The 19,323-nt window shown below is 35.7% G+C and overlaps 1 protein-coding gene across 4 annotated transcripts in view; it reads left to right on the top strand.

The window, feature by feature from the left end:
• The window catches only part of DIP2 (disco-interacting protein 2), a 56,105-nt gene that overhangs the window by 35,345 nt on the left and 1,437 nt on the right, over nt 1–19,323 (top strand). For 3 of the 4 annotated variants that reach the window (XM_067790333.1, XM_067790332.1, XM_067790329.1), the window contains 8 exons: nt 1,139–1,691; nt 1,760–2,097; nt 2,941–4,248; nt 8,021–8,181; nt 10,427–10,508; nt 13,575–13,679; nt 15,342–15,711; nt 17,717–18,377. In XM_067790333.1, the coding sequence (XP_067646434.1) occupies nt 1,139–1,691; nt 1,760–2,097; nt 2,941–4,248; nt 8,021–8,181; nt 10,427–10,508; nt 13,575–13,679; nt 15,342–15,711; nt 17,717–18,377 (3,578 nt within the window). The remainder of the gene's footprint in view (nt 1–1,138; nt 1,692–1,759; nt 2,098–2,940; nt 4,249–8,020; nt 8,182–10,426; nt 10,509–13,574; nt 13,680–15,341; nt 15,712–17,716; nt 18,378–19,323) is intronic. The other variant, XM_067790331.1, reaches the window with a different exon arrangement.

Genomic DNA, 19,323 nt, shown 5'->3' with positions numbered 1-19,323 from the left:
TAAAGGCCGAACGAAAATGACAGAGAATACCATTGCTAGACAAAATCGTTTGGAGGCGAATCGTTCGTTTGAGCTATCGTTCGCAATACAGAATTGATTAGGCTCGAATCGAACCTGGATTCATCCATTGACTATTTGACATTACCCAGCCAGCATTTTTTGAAAATTTTGATCAAAAAGTATTTATATATCATACCCCAAGATGATTAAAAACGTTCAAATTTAAAAGAATTTTCTGTTCGAAAATTAAGGTATCGTCGGGAGAAAAATGTACCTTAAATGTGATTATTATTGAATAATAATTTATAATTCCTATTTCGAAACGCTTTTTATTCATATTTGATATCATTGTAAAATTGAGCTTTAATTGTTTTAGAGTAATATTTGACTGCTTTTCACAGTCATTTTTTGATCATATTCGTGAACATATTTCAATCGTTTTGGTTGAGATTTTTAAATCATTTTCTTCATATCTCATTCAAAATAAGATACTACATAATAATCTTATTTCATCAGGGGAATAAAGCATGCGGAAATGAGCTATTCGAACCACAGGTAACTCGCAAACCAACTTGACCGATATACACCTGCGACTACAACATTCAACATCAGCATTATCATCTGCATCTTAAAATACGGATACGATACGGGATGTTGAACACGTATCCAGGTACATACATATGTCAAGATAATTTCACTTACCTGGTGTTCAAATAGCTCACAACCTTTGTATTGTCCAATCATTATGTATTTTCTGGGAAGCCGAAGGTGGAGAAATGGTTGGGGAAATCTTCGGTCACGAGCAGCATTACATTATTTTTTGTCTTAAAGAATATCTTTTGCATAAATAATAAAATTTTTATATATGTATTTTTTCTTAGCTTCATGATTGAAAAAATATGTGTATGTAAAAAAAAACATGATTTTTAATGAAAAGTAAAATATAAATAAGTATAAAATTCATTATTAAGTTAACAAATATATTCATAAAAGATTCAAAAAGCTGAGTGGGTAATTTCTTCTGTCTTTGTATTTGTCATGTTGCATTATTGTCATGATGGTTTAATTCCGTCATGGTATATTGTCATGCTGGTATTTAAAAAATGAAATAAATTGTTTTTTTTTAATTCTTATTTAGATGCTGCTCCGGATATCACACAATTCAATAATACTCGTCATGCAGCCGATCGTGTTACACGTTATGTCAATGTCTCACAAACCGATTTATGCGAACCCGATTCGAATGGACGCTGGAAAGTTTCAGCGAAAATACAACAACTACTTAACACATTAAAACGACCCAAACGACGGCCATTGCCTGAGTTTTATGAAGATAACGATATTGAGCTGGAGATTGCAGCAAATCCCAAAGATCCAAATGCGCCCAAACCTGAGGGTAGCATTATGACAGCAGTACAAGGTGAACAATTGGCTGTACCAGCTGGTTTGCCACGTTCATTGGAAGCAGCATTACAACGCTACGGCGCCAATTCATTTAAATCGCCAATGGCAACTGTGCTTGATCCAAATGGCAAAATTACAACAACATTAACTTATGGGAAATTATTGTCACGTGCACAAAAAATTGCTTATGCATTATCAACGAAAATTTTTAGTAAAGGTCCAGAGCAAATTACTCTCAAACCAGGCGACCGTGTGGCTTTGGTTTATCCGAATAATGATCCATTGAGGTCAGTAATTGTCTTATGATATATAACATTTTACACTTTACTGATATTCAATTCTATACCGGCTATAGTTTTATTGCTGCATGGTATGGTTGCATGTTTCGTGGTCTCGTACCACTGCCAATTGAATTGCCCCTATCTAGCTCTGATACACCACCACAACAAGTTGGTTTTCTGCTTAGCTCATGCGGCATCACTGTCGCATTAACTTCGGAAGCTTGTCTCAAGGGTTTACCAAAATCGGCAACTGGTGAAATTGCAAAATTGAAGGGTTGGCCGCGTCTACAATGGTTCGTGACTGAACATTTGCCAAGGCCGCCTAAGGATTTCAACGTTGGGAATATACGCATTGAGGAAACAGCCACGGCATATATTGAATATACAACTGATAAGGAAGGTAGTGTTATGGGTACGTAAAACAAAAAGTACAAAGATGGAAAGGTAGTCAAGCAAGTGTTGCGAGGATGGGGTAGGGAAGGGATTCTCATTTTAGATTATACCAGTGTCCATTTTAATTGTGTTTGTACGCAGGTTGTGAGACTAATAAACAATTTTTAGAATACATTCATATCCAAATTAGTTGTAAAAAACACTTAAGGGCCAATTAATGGTGACTTATAACCATAAAACCATAACCAGATAAAACAGCTGATCGAACATACCTTATGGAAATCAATGTAATCGATTAATGGTGCCATAGCATACCGCTAACGCCAGAGCCATACCATAGCCAACCAATTGGTTTTTGGTTTCTCGTCATATCCATAACCTAAAAATACTTGAGTTGGTGCATTTAATAACTTTTTGTAGATTTTATTCATTGTTTTGGATACCTTATGACTAAAAGACTTATTTTTTGTGCAATATGTTTGTAATTTTTTGCGTTTTCTTCATTTTTATGAAATTTTCACGATTTTTAGGTTAAGGCACCATTAATCGATCACATTGGAGATGGTTATGGATATGGGTATGGTTACGACTATGGTGCTAGGGTTAAGGGAGTTTAATTAGGCCTTTAGTTTTACTGTGTTTATTTATACGCGCATTATGAAATTCTCAGTTTTACTGAATATAACTTTGCAGTCCTGATAACCTAATAATTGGCATTACGTAATACGTATCATCATCTTAATATATAACGGCTCAAAACAATATTTTGACTAAGCGAAGTTTATAGCCCATTTTAATGTATCAAAAAAAAAAATTGATTAATGTAATCTTAAATTTTATTACTACATTTCTCATTCGAAAGGGGTAACTGTTACTCGTTTGGCTATGATGAATCATTGTCGTGCACTCACCATGGCTTGTCACTATACCGAAGGAGAAACTATTGTTTGTGTATTGGATTTCAAACGCGAAGTGGGCTTATGGCATGCTGTACTGACCTCTGTTTTGAATGGTATGCATGTACTCTTCATACCTTATGCATTAATGAAATTACGCCCATCATCATGGATGCAACTCATAACAAAACATCGTGCATCATGTTGTCTTGTAAAAAGTCGTGATTTACATTGGGGTCTATTAGCTACCAAGGATCATAAAGATATATCATTGTCCTCGCTACGTATGCTACTCGTTGCTGATGGTGCCAATCCATGGTCTCTTTCGTCATGTGATCAATTTTTAAATGTTTTCCAAACCAAGGGTCTACGTTCGGATGCGATATGTCCATGTGCTAGTAGCTCAGAAGTTTTCACAGTATCACTACGACGACCGGGTCGTTCATCAACTGGATTTAGTCAATCAGCTACAGGACGTGGTGTACTATCAATGGCTGCTCTTTCACATGGTGTTGTGCGTGTCGATAGTGAAGATTCGCTAACATCGCTCACATTACAAGATTGTGGTCAAGTTATGCCTGCAGCACAAATGGTTGTAGTACGTTCTGACGGTTTACCTGTATTGTGTAAAACCGATCAAGTTGGTGAAATTTGTGTAACAAGTGGATCAACAGGTGCTACTTATTTTGGTTTAGATGGTCTTACAAATACAACATTTAAGGTGCAACCGCTACTCGAAGAACCAGATACCACAAAGGATGAGTCAACATTTAAACCAATTAGTGATGAATATTATGTACGTTCGGGTCTCCTAGGTTTTCTAGGTCCCGGCGGTTTAGTTTTCGTATGCGGGTCACGTGATGGTCTAATGACTGTAACCGGTCGTAAACATAATGCCGATGATATAATCGCAACTGTTTTAGCTGTGGAACCTATGCGTTTCATATATCGCGGTCGTATTGCCGTATTCAGTATTAAGGTTTTACGTGATGAACGTGTTTGTGTTATAGCCGAACAACGTCCAGATTGTTCGGAAGAGGAAAGTTTCCAATGGATGTCGCGTGTGTTGCAAGCCGTCGATTCTATTCATCAAGTGGGCATATATTGTTTGGCTTTGGTACCACCAAATCATTTGCCTAAAACACCATTGGGTGGCATACATTTGTGCGAGGCACGTCGACGCTTCTTGGAGGGTTCGCTGCACCCAGCAAATGTGCTAATGTGTCCACATACGTGCGTCACTAATTTGCCAAAGCCACGCGAAATACATCAAGGTAAGATTTGGTTGACAATAAGTTAAGTAAAAACAAAATACAATTTACAATATGGTGAGAAAATTAACAATAAACAAAGTACAAATATTTCATATATACACTTACGCAAACAAATCTTCCGCATATACATATATACGTACTAAAACCTCTACTGCAAATTGCTCGTACCCGAAGTATGTACATTAGTTCCACTACGCATACCCAAAAAAATAATTTTCGAGCCTGCGAAATTTAATTTTTTGACTCTTTTCGACCTTGATTTTTAAGTTTTTTTTCATGACCTACTAAAAATATTTTTTTCAAAAAACTGTTATCGCCAACGTTTTTAGCGGACGTTTTTGGGTCGGAAAATTTTACCATCAAATTAAAATTTGTTTAGTAGGTCATGAAAAAAACCTTAAAAATCAAAGTCGAAAAAAAATCAAAAAATTAAATTTCGCAGGCTCGAAAATTATTTTTTTGGGTATGCGTAGTGGAACTTTTTTTTTCCTGAGTCCAAATCCTATAGAAAAATCGATGGCGCGATATCGGTTAATAAATCGACCCACTCTAATGTACATATATGTATATATCAAACCACTTCAAACACAAACACGAATTTGTTTGGCAAATCAATGTTTTAAAAATAAGATTTAAATAATAATAAAATATTTATTGCGCAAAATATGTTTTATTGTGGAAAATTGTCTTCAAACATCGTACGTTTATTTGGGTACAATCAATTTGCATACAAACAATTCATCATTTTCAAGTATACCATTAAGCTGTGGTGAGGTACACTTTACTCGGCATGCATTACACTGCATATTTGAACGTATATTAGAAAACTAAAATTAACAAAAAACAAAAAAATTGGTATTGAACAAAAGTATTTTATTTCAAAAATAAACAAGCAAACAAATTAGAACAAGCAAATGTAATCCAAAACTTTGTAGTTAAACCAATTTATACCAGTTTCGCTGTGATTGGCAATCATTGCTTTAGATTTATATACGTTTTCGTTGTGGACTCAAAAGATGAAATCAAGTTATTACGTCGAATATTACCGAAATTTGTAAATGCTTGAATTTTAATCAATTTTAGGAACTTTTTTAATTCCAAAGTTTATACTAGTTTTATTGAATGCAACATTTTCTAACAGTGCACCGTAATCTACCACTCTCAAATGATTAAGTATCGGTGCGTGGTTGTGTGTAGAATTTATACCAGTTCTAATTTTAAAGTTTATACCAGAATTTATGCCTGTTTCGTTTCGGCGATGTGCAATTGAACTTTAACTCACTTTTTCTTAATAAAGATTGTGCTACAGACATTGATTTGTGAATAGCTTTTAAAATAATGTACCAAATTCTGCTTGATCGCCATTTGACAGAATCTAACATTGGCCAGCCGTTTGCTAATTAGAGGTCTCAAGATGTCAATACTGACGGTTGCGGTATGAAAATAGGAAACAACCTTGCGACACTGAATTGTATCTGTAAGTAGTAAAGCTTTAAAGCTTTCGGCCAGTTGAGCACTACTAACGGTACTTTGGCAGGGTCGCTGTTAATTTTGGCCATATAATTCTACTGTCTGAGCATTAACTGTGCTGGTGGTTTTTTAATACGAAAGACGTCGGCAAGCCACCCTGCTCGTATGCCATGTTGGAGCAAAACCTGTTTTCCATGATTTATTTGACATTTTGGTAAGATAATACGCTGTCATGAGACCCAGATATTTGTACAAAAGAGCCAGTCTAATAAGGTTATAATATTTTTGAGCACCCTCGCTTAGCAGTCTGTATAACCTGGCTAGATAAACTACTGACAATTTCTTTTATATTGCCCATTTTACCGGTAAAAATTTGCCAATTTTTAAGCGTCCGCAAAAATTGCAATAATTTTTCAAACCCATAAAAATATGTAAGATTTTTTAAATGAGATAAATAAAATAAATGTAAGGCGCGATAACCTCCGAAGATATTTTAGGCCGAGCTTCTCTTCCAATTTTCGTCGTACTCCTTTTAATTTTTCCTACAAATTGGCCGGACGGGACCTACATGTTTTATGCCGACTCCGAACGGCATCTGCTAGACATATGAATTTTCACTGAGAACTTTTCATGGCAGAAATACACTCCGAAATTGAAAAAAACTTGATTCTAAAATTTTCATGTTGCTTTGCTCGGGGCGTAAACCCAGGATGATCGGTGTGGTAGGCGGAGCACGCTACTATCGCACCACGGCGACCGCCGTTTTAAATGAGATAATAGCTTGAAATGCCATAAACTGCTTAATTGTCAGGAACTACCTTCATTCTTATACCATATTCGAAAACGGTATGGAATTTTTTCTAGTTTCGAAGATGTCAAAAATCAGATTGCAAAATATATGAGCTGCAAATGGCTAACTCCAAAACATTCTTCCGAATTGTAAAGCTTATACAAAATAAAGCAAAACCATTCGAACAGTTGGATTTGTCACTAATCAAGTGCAAACAACTAGTCGATTACACTATGCGACAAAATCAACTTTTTTCTGGGTATTGGACCAAATCAACTTTTTTGAGGAGATTGGGGCTTAAGTATAAAAAGTGCTATCTCCGTTTTCCTAATTTAGCCTCCAAAAAATAGATATCGGCTTTCGAAGTTCGGAATTCTACATTTCGAAATTTTATTTTTTTTTTTGTTAACACGTTCAGCAAATTGAAAAAGAAAAAATGTGGTCGTGGCCGCTCTTTCTCTTATTTGAAGGGCTGAATTCTTTTTTTGAGAAATTTAGTATAACAGCTGTTATACGAGGTTGAAAATTCAGAAATTCATTTTTTTTCATATTTTCGAAGCTCTGACTTTTCACCTCATATAACAGCAGTTATACAAAATGTTTCAAAAAAAGAATTCAGCCATTCAAATAAAAGAAAAAGGCGGACCACGACCACCTTTTTACTTTTTTAATTTTCTGAACGCGTTAAGAAAAAAATAAAATTTCGAAATGTAGAATTTCGAACTTCGAAAGCCAATATCTATTTTTTGAGGATAACTTCGAAAAACGGCGATAGTACTTTGTCTAATTAAGCCTCCATCTCTACAAAAATGTTGGTTTGGTTCAATACTCAGCCGGCTGTTGCACAGTGTTATCGATTGTTTTACTACACAACTTTTGCTAATCGATTATTCGAATAGTCGAACTATATTACTAACCCTCACTTGAATATTTTCCAACAAGTTATTTTTAAAACACCATCCTTTTCAATTATGATACCTTTATTGCAACAAAATATTTATTTTTAATACATATACTTTTCTCATCGGCCGCTGTCATATTCAAAAATCATTTTGTTATGTTTAATATGTGTGTGTTATTAAATAATAATTATCTTAATAAATTTTTATTATTGTTATGAATAAAAAGTTTAAATTACTTTTCTTTTCTTCATTGTGCTGCCTCTTTTCGAATCCATTACTTTGATGCAATCATAATCAACATTGTACACACACTTGCAAACATAACCAAACCACCAAACTCTACACTTCTACTTCTATTATCTGCTACACTACTACCACTATTATTGCTATAATTAACACAACAACAATATATATGTTTAAAATTAAAAAAAATAACTTATGCATAATGTAAAAAACATACATAACTTATAATGCTACACTCAACTTATATTTATAAAAACGAATTGGTCGAAATTAATTAAAAAAAATTATTGCAAACTAAATTGAATTAAAAAAATAAAATAAAAAAAAACCAAAAACAAAACCAAAAATTTACTAACATTAAAAAAAGGTGTGCAAAGTGTAAAAGCAAAAATAAGTTCATCTGGATGTGGTATTGCAGACACGTCTGTTGGACCAGCCTCAGTGATGGTTGGAAATTTAGTGCAAGGCAACCGTTTAGCCATCGCACAAGGTCGTGACATCGGCTTGTCGGAGGAAAATGAACGAAAGGTAAGTGAGCAGAAAATATGTGCATATGTGTGTACAATACATTGATGTGTTCTCGTACAGTCAGAACTTGTCAGCAATATTTTCACTAAGCTTACATAGAGTTAATTCTCATTTTAGCATTTAGCTTTTTCGAGCATAGAATTCGAAAAAGGGTTCATGTTGGCCGCATTTTGCAAATGCGCATTTTCCAAAGTTCGAATCATATGGGTTTTCTTCACAAACATTCAAACCACGTGATTTTTGTTTACACAACAACGTTTAAACCCCGACACATAAGCACTTTTTCATATAGATGAGTTTAACACAAGCTTATGCATTATGAGTAGATTGCACGCATTTTTATGGAAAACGGTAGAATGAGCGACACTGGCGCCATCTGATATTGAAAAGTAGCCATCTCCCAAATTTTGTTACAAGCAAAGCATAAGAAGAAGAATGTGACATTTGTTTTGGTTAAGGGTGTTGACACACTTTGCAAGTGAAATTATTTTTCCCACTGGTTGGTACATTTTCTAACACTTTTCGCAGGTAAAAACTATAGTATAACAAATGAATACGACACAAAATATGTTAGCAAGAATCGTTGTTGTAGGGGGATAATGTTTATACCAGTGCTTCGCGAAATTTTGTATGTGAATGGGCAAGGCGTAATAAACTTCAATTGCCACGTCTGAAGTTCCTTCATATTTACAAACGCAACATCTTGGTTGATTGTGGCGATGTTATTGGAATGCATCAGCTTGTGTTAAACGCATCTATATGAAAAATGTCATTGTGGCACCGCCTTTTCTTAAATTGAAGATTTAAGACTGGTTTCACTTAATTTCAATATTAAACAAGTAAAGGTGTCTAAGTTCGGGTGTAACCGAACATTATATACTTAGCGTGAGCTTCAATTGTACATTTCATTTCCCGTCCATTTTTATTAGAAATATTTTCTGCTACAAGGAAAATGTGTGTACACAATTTCATTACGATATGTTAATTTTTCTTCGAGTTATGGCTCCCGAAACATAGAAAATTGCTTAGCCATAAAAGGGCGGTGCCACACCCATTTTCCAAAATTTTAGTGTTTTCCAATTTAATTATATAATTCAAATTAGAAAGTAAAATTCTATTGATATAAAGCTCTTTTTTGCTAAGATATAGCTTATTTTATTCGTCCACGACCCTTTTAAAAATCTTTTATATAAAAGTGGGCGTGGTCCTTAACAGATTTCGTTAATTTTTCTTCAAAGCATTCCTTATAGTAGAGCCAACCTCTCTGCCGAATTTTGTTACGATAGGTTTAATTATTTTTGATTGATTTATGATTAATAATATTTGTTAAATTTATTTTATCACAAGTGGGCGGTGCCACGCCCATTTAAAAATTTTTTTTAAATTTTTATCAAGAGTCTCAATATCAGTCCACACGTCAAATTTCAACATTCTAGGTGTATTATTTACTAAATAATCAGGTTTTTTGTGTTTTCCAAAATGCCATATATATAAAAAGTGGGCGTGATTATAATCCGATTTCGCTCATTTTCAATACCAACTATTCTGGGTCCAGATAAGCTCGTGTACCAAATTTGGTGAAGATATCTCAATATTTACTCAAGTTATCGTGTTAACGGACATACGGAGGAACGGACGGACATGGCTCAATCAAATTTTTTTTTCGATACTGATGATTGTGATATATGGAAGTCTATATATATCTCGATTTCTTTATACCTGTACAACCAACCGTTATCCAATCAAAGTTATATACTCTTGTGTGCAAAGCACGCTGAGTATAAAAAGTTCATTGTAGCTCGACCTACAATGAGGAAAAGAAATGAAAAGAAATTTAATCAGCATAGCCAAGCCTTTCGTGAATTTATTCGAAGAATGCAAGGCTAATGCGAAAATAATGTAATTTTTTGGGCTAAATGCGTCCAAAATGCTAAATACGAGCTGAGCATGAACACAACAACTTACATACAGAGTAGTAAAGAATTTTGCTAACTGACTCTGACTGTTTAGCACTGTACGGGAACCCACTCAATGTATAATAAAGAATGATCGAATTTGCGTTTTGTGACTTTACTTCCTCTTTGACTACAAAATTTTTAAAAACCAATGGAATTTTGATAGATTTCCAATTTTTGCACATTATTTTAACAAATATACTGTTTAATTCGGTTAATCGGTATGACACAATTCAACATGCCTCTTATGCTGATAACAAACACTGTACTAAATCTTCTTTTATTTTCAGCATCAATTAATTACTGGAGTGTTGCGTTGGCGGGCCAATACCTCACCTGATCATATTATATTCACTTTGCTAAATTCGAAAGGTGAGATTCTCCGAATATACAAACATATACCTACATAGCACACTCCTAAAAGGCCAATTAATGGTGACTTATAACCATAAAACCATAACCAGATAAAACAGTTGATCGAACCTACATTATGGAAATCAATGTAATCGATTAATGGTGCCATACCATAACGCTAATGCCATAACCATACCATAGCCAACCAATTAGTTTTTGGTTTCTCGCCATATCCATAACCTAAAAATATTTGAGTTGGTGAATTCAATAACTTTTTGTAGATTTTATTCTTTGTTTTGAATACGTTATGACTTAGAGACTTATTTTCTGTGGAATATGTTCGTAATTTTTTGCGTTTTCTTCATTTTTATGAAATTTTCACGATTTTTAGGTTAAGGCCCATTAATCCATGACATTGGAGATGGTTATGGATATGGGTATGGTTGCGACTATGGCGTTAGGGTTATAAGATATTCAAAAGTATAAAAGTCCATTTCCTAGGGAATTTTGGGCGCGTTCAAGAAAGCGTGCCAGTTATTCCGTCTAAGCGATAATTCACCCTACCTAGAAACACAAAGGAAGGCCACGTCCTATTTCATTTGAGTTTTCCGAAGCAATGCTGTCAATGGCGGGTTTCGATAGAAGTACCTTCTTGGCCGTACCGGTTTCGATTAGTGCAGACATTGGCGTTTTAGTTCATGATTTTTATTCGTCGAGCCAAGCGGCAATCAAGGCCTTGAGCTCAACTACAGTGCGATCGAGGGTCGTCTGCGAGTGCCTGACCTCGCTTGCGATTGCATCGAATTATTTTACAATTAAGATTATCTTGGTCCCGGGCCATAGTGATATCCCGGGTAACTGTCTCTTAGCCCGCATCGGTACAACTGAACCGGATGAAGATGGCTGTAGGGATTTCGGGATTCCGCTGGCCACGTGTGGATTGCTCCACCTAACATAACCTAACCTATTCGTCGAGAGAAAAATTTGCTTTTTAATTGCTCACTTAGTTTAAAATAACACTTGTGCGCTGTATATTCCAAATCAAAAGCGCAATTTATAGTGCCAATTGTATGGCTGTTAGTGGTGAAAAAGCTTCAATGGCGCAAGTGAACTTGGTCTCATTTACCGGCAGTTCCACTTACTTTTGCTATTATTATAGATTTATCCTGAGCCGGTGGGTTTTGTTTGTCATGTTCTTTTCTCCACCATCAACATATCTATAGAAATCTCACACTAAGCGACTCGATCGACTCTCAGGGGGCCTACTCTGTATTGCGATGCGAAAGAAAAAATACGCGAAATCGCAAAATCGGTACTCTGTATCTTGACATTCGCATGCATATTTTGACTTTCGCATTCACATTTTGCCCATTCGCAATTTTTATCCCTTTTCGCATTGCCAGCACTCTGTATAGCGAAAGCGAATGTCAAACAGCATTCATTTTCGCATTTTTCTTGCTACAAGTAATAGGCATTCGCATTGTTCAAATATGTAAGTATTAATTGATGATTTTATAAACAAAACAAACACAAAAGCAACAATTTGAAATCCTAGTGGACTTCATGGCAATACACCCAGATTTAGCCAAAGGGTTACTTAAAACACCCAACGCGAAAACAACTTCAACGTTGTAGAAACTTTTATTATTTCAGGAACTGCCGTTGCTCTCCGTGGATTTTTCAACTCACTTTTTATGCTATTTAGCACATACAAAAAGGCTTCCTTATTAAGCCGAAAATTCTCCACAAAACTAATGAATAAAACATAAAGCAATAGTATATGAATGAGTAATTTTGTAACGTTTAAATTACCTTTGATCGCTGAGACTCATAATGTTGGAGTTGTCTCTTATAATCCTATCAATCCTTTCTTCTTTTAAATCGTCCCATAATGCTACAGAATCCATTTTTTAATTTGTTCAACAAAAATTAATCGTTTGCCGAAATTGTAATCGCCTTGTTTCTTTTGTTCTCTTTCTTTGCGTTTGGTCAGTGATGCATACTCAATCAAAAAATTAGCGGAAAATAAAAAAGCGACATTGTTAGCGATGCGATAGCGCTACAGAGTTCCAATTACCTTTCGCATCGCAATTTATTTTCGCATCGCTCTGCCTTTCGCGCTCGCAATACAGAGTAGGCCCCCAGATCTCCATCCCGATTCAACTCAATTTCTAAAAAGAAACCTATCTGCACACTTCACTTCGTGGTAATTTTTAGTAGGGGGACGGTTTACGCTCCTTTGCATCGTGACCAGAAGCATTTTAACTTACCATATTCATATCAGTTATTCTTACGATATCACGAAAAACCTATAACATCCTCAACTGTCATACAGAGTGAATTAGGAAAAATCAGTATCATAAAGGCACGCCAGAGAACAAATGATAGAGAGGAATAGAGCTGTTTATTTCGTAAGCGGTTCTCGATCGTACTTTTGGTTGCTACATAATGGGGTTTCGAGTCGATATTAAAACCTCGAATAGTTCTCAAATCCACAACGCTGTCGCTATATCTGATGTCGATGACTACGCGATCGTTTCAAATTCCCGTTTTTCGATCAGAAAACAGGCATCTCAAGCTGCCATGCAAATATATACAAAGTGATGGCGAAGGGCACTCAGATAAATTTCGCCGCACTACAGATTGTCATATGAAAAGAAAATTTGCCTTTTTTTCCTTTTACTGGCAAACTGTGCTAACAGTTTGAATTCGCCTTGGGGCGTGCTGAAGCTTATTGCAAAACAAAAAAAAAAATATCTGAATAATTCGTATAAAAAATAATGCATACATACATAATTTTTTTTTATATTTATACATACATATTAGGGTGGGTCGATTTGGATGGACGAAAGTTAACCGATATCGCGCCATCGATTTTTCGATAGGATTTGGGCTCAGGAAAAAAATTTCCACTACGCATACCCAAAAAACAAAAATTTCGAGCCTGCGAAATTTCATTTTTTTTTTTACTTTTTTCGACTTTGATTTTTAAGGTTTTTTTTCATGATCTATCGAAAAATCGATGGCGTGATATCGGTTAATAAATCGACCCGGTCTAATACATATATATGTGTATATTTGAAGGTGCTATCGGAAAGACTTTGACGTGTTCAGAATTGCATAAACGAGCTGAGAAAATAGCTGCACTATTACAGGAACGAGGACGTATTGAACCCGGCGATCATGTTGGTAAGTTAAAAATTATTATTAGTGAGAAAAAACTTGGAAGAAAGCGGAATTTTCAGGGAAGTGTAGGGGGAACTCAAAGAGCGGTATTGAGGCTAGACCACGGGTGTGCGAGTATCAAAACTCTTTGCGGAAGGATATTTAATTTAATATGAGTATAAGGCGATATAAGCCGGACTCTACTTACGTATTTAATTGGCGCTTAACCGTTTAAACGGTTATGGCTGTCCAACAAGGCGCGCCAGTCGCTTCTTCTCTGCCAACTGGCGCCAATTGGTCACACCAAGGGAGTTTAAATCGTTTTCCACCGGTCCTTCCAGCGGAGTGGGGGCCGACCTCTTCCTCTGCCTCCATAGGCGGCTTTCGATAGAAGCACTTTCTTAGCCGGAGCGTCATCTTTCTTTCGCATAACATGACCTAGCCAGCGCTGGACTATGTTGATGTCTGCTTATGCCAACGCGTAGGGGTGGTCCATAAATCTTTCGAGGAATTTTTTCTCTCGAACACTCCCAAAAAGCCGGACTTTAGACTATCAAATAATGGGTAAAGTATGCTGACAGCCATAAACCACACGCTTCTAGCAAGGGATGAACCCCACAGAAAACGTGAGGCGTAGCGTAACCTGATTAAGGTTAAGTTGGTCTTACTTATACATATATGACAATATGATTTGTGAAGATATGAGCGGTTGACTACAATAGAAATTTGACGCCACCCACGCTTTTATTTATTTGTCTGATCAGCGCCCTAGATTGATGAGGAGTGTGATGACTAGTACCTAGGACCTACCTAATTATTTTCTAGCTTTTAGTATTATTATTACTTAATGTAAGTATTGTTTTCAATAAAACCGTTAAACTTAAATTTTTTTTTAATTATTTAATTTAATTTCTTTTCACAAATTAGGTATTTGGTCGTACTGATTTGAATCAATAACTATCATCCCGTTGTAATGATATGGAGCCAGATAAACAATTTTACATGTAAATGCAACAACAATGATTTGAGCCAGATAATCCAGATAGAAGTCTGGTTCAATTTGTGAGCCAGATAAAATGTAAATTTCTTCAAAAATAGATGTCGCTGCTTGGCCCTTAACGTATGTATATGTAAATAAAGCACAACAGTGACATCTGTTTATCACAACTTATGTGTAGAAAAATATCACGACTCTTGCTTCTTAAGTCTCCCACTAATCCAGAGCATTCCCGTGAAAATTGGGCGTGATATGGAGCTAGAAAACTCACTAGATGATGGCTAATATATCCTCTAGACCACGTTTACACATGCACTGCTCTACAATAAAACCATAATTGTTAATCTAGGCGTTCGCATATGTCCCATCCCTAGGAACTAGATTATTAGCTGTCCAATTATCACGTTTCTCTTTTATTTCATGCTTTCATTTAGAGATGAAACTCTTGAGATTGTTCTAGGTCTAGGAAAAAATCGACATATTTAAAATTTCTTCATAATAACTGCTTATCGAAGAGAAAATTTGTATGGGAAAACTTAATTATTTGCCAATTAGGAGTTAAGTAGGTCTGAAATTAACAAAAACTCTTTTTGTGTCGATTCATATCTTTTTATATTCATTAGCCTTGTAACAACAATAAAATAAACAGTAATGATTTAAATATCTTTCTCAATTCCTCTATAATTAAGCTTTAATATTTCCTCCCGGCTTGGATTTATTATGCGCCTTCTATGGCTGCTTATATTTGGCTGCTATACCAATTACCATACGACCACCACATCCACAAAATCTTATAACAACACTACCAACGGTGCGCATGATTGTTGATGTTTCGAAAAGTGTTATTGTGCTCTCTATACAACCGATAATAAAATTATTGAAATCACGTGAAGCGGCTGCTTCAATCGATCCTAAGACATGGCCACCCATATTAGATATTGATGACAATCCCAAACGAAAATTAATGGCAATTGCTAATGCACCTTCGGATTCCACAGCATATTTAGATTTCAGCGTTTCGACATGTGGGCGCTTGAGTGGTGTTAATATAACGCATCGGTAAGAAAATTATTCACAAATTATTACACTTTCGTATGTTCAATCCTTGGAATCGTCACCTTTTTATTAGAATGAATTTGTAACAAAACTGTGTTTTGTCACTTAGGCCCGGTTTTTCAGTAGCTGGTTAAACTAAGCTTAAACTAAGTTTGTCACAGTTTAAGGCCGCCTTTGGGGCATGCTTTTTTTCTGCGGCAACATTGGTTTTTGTTATTATCTAGATAATTTGTAGATACGGCAACAGTTGGATTTTGTTTACCCAACAAATATGGAAAAAAATTCTCCAGCGAAATTATATATTATATATAGTTCCGGAAGTGATATCCAACATCATTATTTAATTATTCTCAAACCATATAGGACTTGAGTTGATATCCAACTTCATTCTCCAATCACTATCCAACCTTTGAAAAATTTTGTAAAATTAAAAGTTTTCGAGTTGATCTCCAATGTCATTAATATTTTCCAATTTTGAGAAATGTACATTTCTCAAATGATATGAATACATTTCTCCAGTTGATATCCTACCTTGCATATCGAGTTGAGGTGGAGTTGAAAAAAAATCTCCAAGGTGGTACCACCAAAACCAACAACTGTTTATTGTGAAAAATAAACACCTGGTTGATAGCAGTAATGAAGCGTAATTAATCAAAAATAAATTATATAGGCTGCCGCCGTGGTGTGATGGTAGCGTGCTCCGCCTACCCCACCGAAGATCCTGGGTTCACGCCCGGGCAAAGTTTTTCAATTAGTAGAATATTTTTTTAAGCGGGTCGCCTCTCGGCAGTGTTTGGCAAGCACTCCGAGCGTATTTCTGCCAAGAAAAGCTCCCAGTGAAAACTCATCTGCCTTGCAGATGCCGGCATAAACAAGTAGGTCCCGTCCCGCCAATTTGTAGGAAAAATTAAAAGGAGCACGGCGGCCTAAAGTCTCTTCGAAAGTTATCGCATCACATTTATTTATTTTTTAAATTATATACATATATTTCATTTTGGTGAAAATACTGTAGTATGGAATCTTACATTTGAGTCTAGTTAGAGAACCACCAGTTGTTAATTAAATTTGTTCAACTTAAGTAATAGCATTTTTTTGATTATAAAAAATAACCTCTTTTACTGAGTACGCTATGATTCTCGAGTTAAGCCCCTGTTTCGTAACAAGCCTTGAGATTTTAGAGGTATTTTAGTTATCAACATAAGCTCTTATGGTACTCAAGCCCAAATGTTTGTTGGGTATATTCGACGCCATTTCGAACGAACACAAATAACTGATAGCTTAAGTGCCAATTAATGGTGACTTATAACCATAAAACCATAACCAGATAAAACAGCTGATCGAACCTAGCTTATGGAAATCAATGTAATCGATTAATGGTACCATACCATAACGCTAAAGCCATAACCATACCATAGCCAACCGATTGGTTTTTGGTTTCTCACCATATCCATAACCTAAAAATATTTGAGTTGGTGAATTTACTAACTTTTTGTAGATTTTATTCATTGTTTTGGATACGTTATAACTAAGAGACATATTTTTTGTGGAATATGTTTGTAATTTTTTGCGTTTTCATGAAATTTTCACGATTTTTAGGTTAAGGCACCATTAATCGCGTCACATTGGAGATAGTTATGGATATGGGTATGGTTACGACTATGGCGTTATGGTTAAGGAAGTTTAATTGGCCCTTTAACTAGAAATTAACCCTGCCAGATCGGCCACTTAAGCTCAGCTTCAACTTCAGTTAAAGTAGACTGAAAAACTGCAGAATAAGTTTAAGCGTAGTTTAACTGACAAATTGAGTTGAACTTGTACTGAAAAACCCGGGCCTTAATCAATCATTAAAATTAAAAAAGGCAAAGATATTATTGGTTATTAATGTTAATGGAAATTTAACAGGTCTGACCTAATTAAATAAGCATGCTGTTTTACGAAACCAAATACTACGTTCGAACGTTCTCTTAATTTTATAAATAATTTTTTTTTTTTTTTTTCTTTTCAACAGATCCCTCTCTAGTCTCTGCGCAAGCTTAAAATTGGCCTGCGAATTATATCCCTCACGTCACGTCGCACTCTGTCTCGATCCATATTGTGGTCTCGGTTTTGCTATGTGGACCTTAATTGGTGTTTATAGCGGTCACCATTCCATACTCATTGCACCATATGAAGTTGAAACGAATCCCAGTCTTTGGCTATCAACATTATCACATTATCGTGTACGTGACACATTCTGCTCTTATGGTGTCATCGAATTATGTACCAAAGCGTTAAGCAATTCAATACCTATGCTCAAGCAACGTAATGTCGATTTACGTTGTGTACGTACATGTGTTGTGGTAGCTGAGGAGCGTCCACGTGTGCAATTAACACAACAATTTTGTAAGCTCTTCCAAGCGCTCGGTCTAAATACGCGTTGTGTATCGACCTCATTTGGTTGTCGTGTCAATCCCGCCATTTGTGTTCAAGGCGCCAGCTCAGCAGAGAGTGCACAAGTTTATGTAGATTTGCGTGCATTGAGAAATAATCGTGTAGCGCTTGTGGAACGTGGTGCACCGAATTCGTTATGTCTTATAGAATCAGGGAAACTTTTACCAGGTGTTAAGGTGATTATTGCTAACCCAGAAACGAAAGGACATTGTGGTGATTCACATTTGGGCGAAATTTGGGTAAATATTCCAAACAGTCTATTACTTTCTTCAAAGACGCTTTAAATATAAGATGGTGCATTGTATAGTTTTAAAACTTTGTGGAAATTGTAGGACGGCTGTATTAGGAATTCACCATCCCTTTTGCTATGCTGTCCGCCTCAACATAGCTGATTTTTTAAGGCTGTATAACTCTGTAATCTATTTTGCCTTTGGAAAAATTACCTATTTGAAAAAAAGCTGGCTGAAAAATATTGGCATAACAGCTTAAGTTAAATCAACAATTGAAAATCTCAGCCAAGCGATTTGTAAAATAAGCTAATTTGTCTATTTTTTTCTTATTTGCGCGATATAGGGTGTGTTCGAGCTGCAGCAGTGTTACTTTTTACGACAGCACAACGCTCTTCAGCAAAATTTGAGCAGATGTGGCAATTTTGCGCGTTCGTTGAACTAAATGTTGATAATCTATTGATCATCGCTAGGAAATTAGCGACATTCCATCAACTAAACAGCACTTTAGCAATAATACAGTTATTATTTGGCTGCTCAAACACACCCATATTAATTGTGCATTAAATCTAAAATATAAAACTCGAAAATTACTTCGGTTGTTATGTCCGCAGCATTTATTTGGTTCAAAGTCACAACCAATAATAGCCTAAGCCATAATAATTTACATGTGCCATCAATGCTTTCTCTGATTGAAAAGCTGAACTACCAGCGCTACCGTCATCAGCTCAGTGTCGTCATTGCCTGTAGCGCCAATAACACCAAACTCGTGCTTGATATACAAAAATCGTTTCATTCAATAACGCAAGTAAAATGTACTACGCACTCACTACTGAGAAGCGTCAAAATTCGCTTGGAGTCATTGCGTCAATGAGCTACCACTGAGCTGGCACCGGCATTGGCGCATTGCAATTTACATCACTAAAATTGCGCGAATGCCCAGGCTTGTGACTTTTTT

The sequence above is a fragment of the Eurosta solidaginis genome, chromosome 5, assembly GCF_040869045.1.
Source record: "Eurosta solidaginis isolate ZX-2024a chromosome 5, ASM4086904v1, whole genome shotgun sequence".
Lineage (NCBI taxonomy): Eukaryota > Metazoa > Arthropoda > Insecta > Diptera > Tephritidae > Eurosta > Eurosta solidaginis.
The sequence above is the reverse complement of the archived record's forward strand: the minus strand, read 5'-3'. Positions and strand labels throughout refer to the sequence as shown.